The sequence below is a fragment of the Alosa sapidissima genome, chromosome 21, assembly GCF_018492685.1.
Source record: "Alosa sapidissima isolate fAloSap1 chromosome 21, fAloSap1.pri, whole genome shotgun sequence".
Lineage (NCBI taxonomy): Eukaryota > Metazoa > Chordata > Actinopteri > Clupeiformes > Clupeidae > Alosa > Alosa sapidissima.
In genome coordinates this window covers 2,212,206-2,221,732 of record NC_055977.1, presented here as the reverse complement: position 1 = coordinate 2,221,732, position 9,527 = coordinate 2,212,206, and the positions used below count along the sequence as shown (strand labels likewise).

Sequence of the window (9,527 nt, the reverse complement as noted above, 5' to 3'; positions counted from 1 at the left end):
CACACACACACACACACCTGTATACTGTATCTCACACACTCTCACACACACACACACACACCTGTATATCTCACACACACACACGCACACACACGTATATCTCACACACACCTGTATATCTCACACACTCACACAAAAACTCACCAAAAAAGAAGAAGGGTTCACTGGCCTGTTCTTCTTCTTCAGTGAATTGTTTTTTAGCAGTTTGCAAACGGAGTGCATTACCATATCTGCTGGACTGAGGTGTAATGGCAAGTGTACCCCTCAGCCTCATAATGGCCGCCGGGTGAATAGGGATTGGGCCTATCACCTGGGTCTATCCCCTAGGATTGGGCTCATCAGCTAACTACTGGTCACATCTGAGACTTGTTACCTGGGATTGGGCTCATCAGCTAACTACCGGTCACATCTGAGACTGGGCCTTTCGGCTAAGGCATAAAAAAAAAGGTTTGGTTCCTGTTGGTTGTCAGTTGAGGCCATGGGTCGGTAGGGAATTTTTTTTCCCCCCCAGTGGCAGTAAGGGATGGGTAGAAAATCAGTCCCTCCAGGATTTCACGAGGTTTTTTGAGACTGTTGCGACCTAAAATGCCTGGATGTAAGTTGCGGTGTTTTTAGCTGTTTCTTGTGGAGAAATTGCGGGAGGAAGTGAAAATTGCAAAAATAATTTTTTAAAATTTAGGGCAATTAAGGTTAGTAAGACCAAAATCACACTGATCATCTTGATGCTTATTAAAAAAGGATAATCAAAGGTAAACAGTAAGGATTACAGAAAATCAAAGTAGGCCTACTTTATTTGTGAAAATGCTTTGACTGAGGTAATTCACAAAGCAGTATAACCTTTCGTAGAACTGTCCAAAAAACACAGTCACCTAAAGAGATGTCATCATGTCATATGTTTCAATATTCATATATTTTGTAATTCATATTAAGTTCATATCTTTTTAATAATTCATAGTCTGTGGCCTGCATAATTACTAATAGCCAAGTATCTAGTAATTTCATATTGATGTAGACTTTTTGACTACGCTTCTGTTTAATCATTACATTGGTGGTGTACGTCTAATTGACTGCCTGCCCCTTTAAGGACGTGAGAGTAGCCTAATTACATTTCTGAGTGGATTGGAAGGCTTGCATCTCACTGTGTTCGGCTACTAGTGTAAATCACTTCTTGGATAGTGCATTACGATATGTGGATGCAATTGGGAATGTCTTCTATGTCATTAGTTAAAATAAATGTTAAAAAAACAACTTGAATGAAATCATTCTTGGATCATAGAAGAGGTACTGTAAATGTCTTGCAATTTTATTAATTTCTATGATTTTGGTAGCACTACTCAAACTAAGCCCACAAGCTAGCAAACATGACATAAGCTAAAAGGACATATCCAGGTAAACGTTTGCCAATGGGTTGCATAGCCTACTCAAATGTCAGTAAACCAAGTAGGCCTTAATTAACTTACTTTCATAGCCTAGGTAGGTTAGCAACACCAGGTTGAGAGATGCAAGTAAGCAGATCATTAACGTTAGCCTTCTATTTATTGTCATCAAAACTGCAGAGGAACGAACACGTTAGGGCAGTCTTTGGTGTCATATGCAGAAGGTGCAGAAGTAAGTGTGCCATCTGGCTCAATATTCTGCGCGAGGGACTGTTGTGGTAGGTGAAATTTCACGGTGAAACTACGATGATTGTAGCCTGGCGGGCCGCCGCTAGGGTGCGTCTAGATTTCTAGGCTACAATGATTGGTCAAATTTGCGAAAAAGTTGCGGTGTTTGGACAAAATTGCGAGTGCCTTGGTAAGTGACGAAAACAATCGTCTTCGTGAACAGCTGTGCATAGGCTACTTTGTAAAAGAGAGAATACGCTCATCCCTATACATAACGCAAGGGGTAATTAATGTAATTATAGTTCGCCTTTTATTTGTGGATTTATTTAATGTAGCCTAGACTATTTAGTGTTATTTCTTCCCCAAGCTCACAAAATAAATTTGGGTCGCACATAAATTGACAGGGTCGGTCGGAAACCGGAACCCAAGAATTTTTTTTTTTATGCCCAACCACCGGTCTGCACTCACGTGCTGCATGGCACATGCTAACACCCTACTCATAGTTCAAGCTCAAGATCAAAAGCACAGTCTACTCAAAGCACAGACTATCAGTTTACTCTAAACACAGACTAACAGTCTACCCAAAGCACAGACTAAGTCTACTCTAAGCACAGGCTAACAGGGTAACAGTCTACTCTAAGCGCAGGCTAACAGTTTACTCAAAGCACAGGCTAACACAGTCTACTCTACTGTAAGCGCTGGCTAACACAGTCTACTCTAAGCGCAGGCAAACAGTTTACTCAAGGCACAGGCTAAGTCTCCTCTAAGCACAGGCTAAATGCAGTTGGTTACTCAATTCCAAAGAAAATACAGGTCTAACCCTGTCGCTATCAGCACAGCCATTGGTTGTGTTGAATGTACTGCTCTATCGGTCATGCCGAATAAGCGATTGTGATTGGTGCCTGGGTTTTTGGAACATTGGAACCAGCAGGTCCGCCTTGGTTCTCCGAGGCTAGGCTAACAGTCTACAAAAAGCACTAACAGGCTAACTCAAAGCACAGGCTAACTACCTAGCTCCACCATCCCAGCCCAGCAAAACAGAGCAAAGCACAGCAGCTGTATTAAGCTAAGCTACTGAAGGCCTACCTGTGTGTGTTAGCTAAGCTAGGCTACTGAAGGCCTACCTGTGTGTGTTAGCTTAACTAAGCTAAGCTACTGAAGGCCTACCTGTGTGTGTTAGCTAAGCTAGGCTACTGTGGGCCTACCTGTGTGTGTTAGCTAAGCTAGGCTACTGCAGGCCTGTCTGTGTGTTTGCTACGCTAAGTTAATGCAGGCCTGTCTAAGGAGCTCTACCTTAGCGTCTTAAATCCACACTGGTTTTTACGATGTCTGGGCACTGAGCCTGACACTGTGTGTGTGTGTGTGTGTGTGTGTGTGTGTGTGTGTGTGTGAGGGGGATGAGCGGGCGATAGCGGGACCACCCATAAATTGTTGTGGGTTATGGGCCGTTGCTGAGAGGAAGTGGGTAGTTATGGAGTGTGTGTGTGTGTGTGTGTGTGTGTAGGATAAAGCTTAACACTAGCCGTCAGCCCCACCCTGTCGATGCAGCACGGGCGGCAGGAACGGCTGAGATAAGACTCACCCCCCTAACCTACACACACACACACACACCGCCCTAACCACTCCACAAAACACACACACACACACACACACACACACTCTCTCTCAGGAAGTCTAGAGCCACAACGGAAGCACAATGGGATAAGCAGCCTTTGTCTGTATGTATTTATTAGTATGCGCATGTAAAGTGTGTGTGTACTGGAATAGATAGATAGATAGATAGATAGATAGCAGGGATGGAAATTAAATATTTTTTCCACCTGCCACTGTGGCTGGTGGATTCCAAAATCTACCAGCCACTCAACTTTTTTACCAGCCACTAGAGAAATGGCAAGAAAATGTGATATCATGATTATAGTAGGCTACTTAAAATGATCACGGTTACTAAAAAGTGAACACTTGAGATACTTAAAATGAACACGGTGACTAAAATGTGCTGAATTTTGCCCTAAACCTACAAGCACAGTAGCAACAAAACTAAAAGCCAACATAACCACAATAATATGCCATAGTGTCATGTCATAAAAGTGGTGTGGCTCCTTTTAGACTCCGTTTGTGTGAGTTCTGGAGCATCCTATAATCGACTCTCCAACTTGATCTAACTATACTGTACATCATCTGATTTAAATATTTACAGGTATCAAGGCTATATTTAACATTTAGTATTTATTTTCTGTTTGGCCTGGTATGCTTTAGGAAACTTGCTTAGCATTTTGTGAAAATACATTGGAAAAACTCTGGTTTTAATATTTACATTTATCTAGGCGATATTGTTAACATTTATTTTTATTTGGCCGTATCGTGTATTACAACAGTCCAAAGTTAGAGACCTCGTAGACATTTGCTTCAAATTCAAAACCGGAATACTCTGGAACGGCTAATTGAATAACGGAATGCTTTACACCTATGTGTTCGGTAAATTCTGCTGTTTATTCTGATATGTAGGCTAATCTCTTGAATGAAAAGTTTGTGGGATATTCCACCACGACGAATGGGTGTGGAGATGTCCGCCTGTTTGCCTCATAGATCTAAATACGGTAGTAGCATGTCATCTTGTTTTCCGTTAAGGTGTCGCGGGCCGGATTAAAATAGCTACGGGCCACTTCAAAAGACAAATTTGCGTGAGAATATTAGTCTGTTTAGATACAACGCAGATCCACAGATCTCACTAGATTTGTTTATGCAGTCATCCTGAAATAAGCTAGCAGTGGCACATGAAAGCATAGCGACAGTTTCTTAATAGTAATGGCAAAAAGTGAAGCACTGCACCAGTGACTATAGGCTGTGCTGCAGGTGGCGGCTCACTGCACCAGTGACTATAGGCTATGCTGCAGGTGGCGGCTCACTGGTAGTTGTTGAACTTCAAATCAGCGCGATTTACGGCTGGTAGCGTTACATGATCCCTACAGACACTTTCTTATTTTTAACCGTCAATAACTATGAAAATTAGATCGGATCTGACTATTTGTGGTAGCCTATGCTAGCTCTATTTATCTACCCGCCACAGTGGCTGGTAAGTTGACCAAATTCACTCGCCAGCGCACAATTTCCATCCCAGATATAGATAGATAGATAGATAGATAGTAATAATAATAATAATAATAATAATAATAAGCTTTATTTGTATAGCACCTTTCATACACAGAATGCAGCTCAAAGTGCTTTACATTTGAAGCATGTAACACAATAATAGTCAGTCATTATCAATCACTTTTCTTCATTGCTAGGGGCTGTTTATGATCCACTCAGCAACATATCAAAAATATAGAAAATGACATGTCATAAGACTGGCAGCCTTAACCCTCTTACCCCCCACAAGCACGCCATATGGCAACTGTGGCAAGGAAAAACTCCCATATTCCAGGAAGAAACCTTGAGCAGAACCTGACTTAAGATGAGTTAACTAAAAGCTTTCCTGTACAGATATGTTTTCAGATCTTTTTTAAAAATATTTACTGAACTTGCCTGCTTGATGTACAGAGGCAGGGTGTTCCATAGTTTGGGGGCATAATGGATAAAAGCAGCTTCTCCACTTTGCTTGTGGAGCACTTTGGGTACGATTAAAAGATTAGAATTGGATGATCTAAGTTTCCTTTGTGGTTGATAAGATATTAAAAGCTCAGAGATATATGAAGGTGCTATAGTATGCCATTCAGAGCTTTGTAAGTAATTAACATAAACTTAAAATCAGTTCTATAGGAAATAGGGAGCCAGTGCAGTTCAGCCAACACAGGGGTGATGTGTTCTCTCCTCTTAGTCTTAGTTAAAAGTCTAGCCGCAGAGTTCTGTATGAGTGCCAATTTCTTTAGATGTTTTTTGGGAAGACCAGTGAAAAGTGACCAGTAGTCTCACCTGCTAGTGATAAAGGCGTGAATTAGTTTTTCTGCATCTTGTTGAGTTAAAAAGGGCCGCACTTTGGCAATGTTTCTCAAGTGGAAATAGGCTGTCTGAGTAACTTTACTGATATGGGGCTTAAAACTTAACTCTGCATCTAAGATGACACCAAGGCTTGTTACTTTTGGTTTGACCTGGTGCGCCAAGTTCCCCAGATTACAAAGAACAATATCTCGCTTTAGTTTTGGTCCAACCAAAAGTACCTCTGTTTTGTCATCATTTAGTTTAAAAAATGTTTTGCTCATCCACTGATTAATGGAGGTTAGGCATGCAGTGAGGGAGCAAAGGCCATCTGGATTAGTTGGCTCCACAGAAATATACAATTGGGTATCATCTGCGTAGCTGTGGAAGTTTACATTATGCTGACTTATGACGTTTCCCAATGGAAGCATATATAGGGAAAATAGCAGGGGACCAAGGCAGCTCCCCTGGGCCACACCAAAAGGCAAGTCATGTTTTTCAGATACATGATCTCCTAGACTGATATAAAAATCTCTGCCAGTAATGTAGGTTTGGAACCAGTTTAGAGCATTATCAGAGAGACCCACCCACTTTGCAAGGCGGTGAATTAGGATGCTATGATCAATGGTGTCAAATGCCGCACTCAAATCCAGAAGAATAAGGATTGAGACTTTGTTTGAGTCAGTAGCCAGTCTGAGATCATTGACTATTTTTACTAGAGCCGTTTCTGTGCTGTGATTTGATCTAAAACCTGATTGGAATTTTTCAAGGATACTGTTTTCGTTGAGGAAGGTATTTAACTGATTACAAACAACTTTTTCAAGTACTTTGCTCAAGATAGATAGATAGATAGATAGATAGATACTTTATTGATCCCCAGGGGAAATTCAAGGTCACAGTAGCATCACACACACACATTCACTAACAGCAGAAAGTAATTAAAAGTATATAATATAAAAAACACAACTAAGCAATAAGGACAGTAGAAGATAAATATATACTAAATACTAAATATACTAAAATACAAATTATACTAAATAACACAATTCTAAAAAAAACAGTATCCACATAGTGGGTGATTAATCAAACAAGATGCGCTTGCAATGACTGAGGCAGGGACTGAGCCTGTGATTCTCTGCGCATAATGTAAAGTAAGGTAAGGTGCTCTGTGTGAATGGATCTTGCTGCACACATTGAAGGACCGCAGCCTCCTCAGGAAGTACAGCCTGCTCTGCCCTTTCTTGTAGAGTGCATCAGTGTTGGCTGACCAGTCCAGTTTATTGTCCAGGTGGAGACCCAGGTACTTGTAGGTGCTTACCACCTCCACATTGACCCCATCAATGGAGACTGGTAGGAGAGTGGGCTTAGACCTGCGGAAATCCACCACCATCTCCTTGGTCTTTGAAGTGTTGAGTTGAAGATGATTGAGTTTGCACCATTGCACAAAGTCCTCCACCAGGCTCCTGTACTCCTCCTCTTGCTCGTCCCTGATACACTCCACAATTGCAATATCATCAGAAAACTTCTGCATGTGGCATGACTCGGTGTTGTAGCAGAAGTCAGATGTGTACCGGGTGAACAGGACTGGAGAGAGCACAGTTCGCTTGTGGTTGTATGATGGTGTTACCCACAGCCCTCTTTCTAGATGGTGATGTGTGTGTGTGTGTGTGTCTGTGTGTGTGTGTGTGTGTGTGTGTGTGTGTGTGTGATCTGACTACTCAGCATTTTACTGTCCTCACACAGCACAAGGCAGCAGTCTGTGTGTGTGTGTGTGTGTGCCTACCTCTTTGAGCTGGTCAGAACTGCCCCACGATGCGGAGCGCTGGTGTGTGCTCCTGTTCTCGGTTTCTTCTTCACTCCAACATCCAGGAGTCTGCAAACACACACACACACACACACACACACACACACACACACACACAGACAGAGATTAGAAATATATAGTCTTTATTTGACCTATTTTCCAATGCTTTTTCGAAACACACGAGCACTATACACACTCCTGTTCACACACGCACGCACACACACACAGATTAGAAGTATATAGTGTTCATCTGACCTCTTCTCCAATGCTTTTTGGAAACACACACACACACGGGCACTATACACACTCCTGGTCACACACACACACACACACGCACACATATGTGTGTTTCCATCACGAGGCAATTCTATAGATGTAGCGTGTGGTGTGAACTGCCACCCACCTACCCACCCACATCCAAAACTCTGTAGTGAAGGCTTTTCTCTTCACCACTGACAGCTTTAAGAGGCGGACAATTAGACTACGCCAGGGAACAGACGGCAAGACACAAAGGACTGACTGTGTGTGACGTGAGTGTGACGTGAGTGTGTGTGTGTCTTGTAAAGAGTGAAAATCCACTGCTCAACGCCATTGAGACATCACACACTTACAAAAGCCACCCACCCCACTCACATACGCACACACACACACACACACCAGGCTCCTGCCTCACTTCAAAGGAAGACAAATGAGAAAAAGGACAAAACACAGATCAGCTCTAACCCAACCCCCCCCCCCCCCCCCCCCCCCCCCCGCCCCGAGGGGCGGCCCCTCCTCCTTCCAGTTCCACCTGCCAGTGTGTGTGTGTGTGTGTGTGTGAGTTCTGTGTGTGTGCTCAACTCCCAGCTGCAAAGTCCTTTCTGTAGTTCTGGACCAAGTGGAAGGTGAATGGGGCATTCCATGTTAAACACACACACACACACACACACACACACACAGACCCTGTTAAACTTCACACAACAGCCTTTCTGCTCCACCTCCAACACCACAGTCTTGGGCTTATACGGATGATTAATATGGTGCAAAATAACTCTCTCCCTCACACACACACACACACACACCCTCTGTGCAGAACTAGAGTGTACATTCTCTAAGTGCTGTTAGAACTGGAGAATGTTCTCTCAGAACTGGAAAATGTTCTCTTAGAACTGGAGAATGTTCTCTAGGTGCTGTTAGAACTGGAGAATGTTCTCTAAGTGCTGTTCGAACTGGATAATGTTCTCTAGGTGCTTTTGGAGAATTTGAGTGTGCGTTATGTTGAGTGTTAGAGTGAGCTATTGTAGCACAGCAGTCCAAAGTCCAAAGAGCTCAAGAGATCACTTCTCTCTCTCACACTGTGTGTGTGTGTGTGTGTTGCAAGAAAGACAATGTCTAGAGAGAAAATGCATATATGTTGATCTGTATGATTTTGCATCTGTTATGACTCATGTTTTAAGTGTGTGTGTGTGTGTCTGTGTGTGTCTGTGTGTGTGTTTGTGTGTGTTCACGTTTAGTCGGCAGCAGCTTGAAATGCGGGCAGCATAATGCCTGGTTACCTAGCAACTCTAAAAACAGGAAGTATGCTGTTGGCTGAGATGACTAGTCAGACAGCCCTCTACCCCTTCCAAAATCACACTCACACACACACACACACACACACACACGTCAGAGGTATGGACTTGTCAGGAGTGTGGAGTGTGTGTGATGGAGTGTGTGTGCGAAAGAGAGAAAGCTGTACAGGGGTAGTACAAGGGGCTGCAGGCTGGTGTGTGTGTGTGTGTGTGTGTGTGCGTGTGTGCGTGTGTGATGGAGTCTCTAATGCTAAGACTTGCCAGGAGTGTGGAGTGTGTGTGATGGAGTCTCTAATGCTAAGACTTGCCAGGAGTGTGGAGTGTGTGTTGCCTACAGTTAGCTCTTATTTGCTTGTGCTCCCCCATAGATATATATACTCAGTATATGGTGTTCCCCCACAGATATATATACTCAGTATATGGTGTTCCCCCAGTGTTTCCCATACATTGACTAATCTGTGGCGGGGCGCCACAAAATCAAAATCGGCCGCCACAGATGAATATTCTATGTTTAATTTAATTTAATTTAAATTAAATATAAGATCAAATCCTTGTATTGCCATTGAGCTGCGCTTTTTACGCACGCAGCCTTTCCTTGCCCCGCCCCGCTCTCTCTCGTAGCCTGCTGCCCCTCCTCTGCATGTGCACTTAACA

The 9,527-nt window shown here is 43.0% G+C and overlaps 1 protein-coding gene across 3 annotated transcripts in view; it reads right to left on the bottom strand.

Annotated features, from left to right (window-relative positions):
- Window positions 1–9,527, bottom strand: part of glcci1a (glucocorticoid induced 1a) — a 54,964-nt gene that overhangs the window by 19,079 nt on the left and 26,358 nt on the right. For all 3 annotated transcript variants that reach the window (XM_042075622.1, XM_042075623.1, XM_042075626.1), the window contains exon 3: window positions 7,303–7,392. In XM_042075622.1, the coding sequence (XP_041931556.1) occupies window positions 7,303–7,392 (90 nt within the window). The remainder of the gene's footprint in view (window positions 1–7,302; window positions 7,393–9,527) is intronic.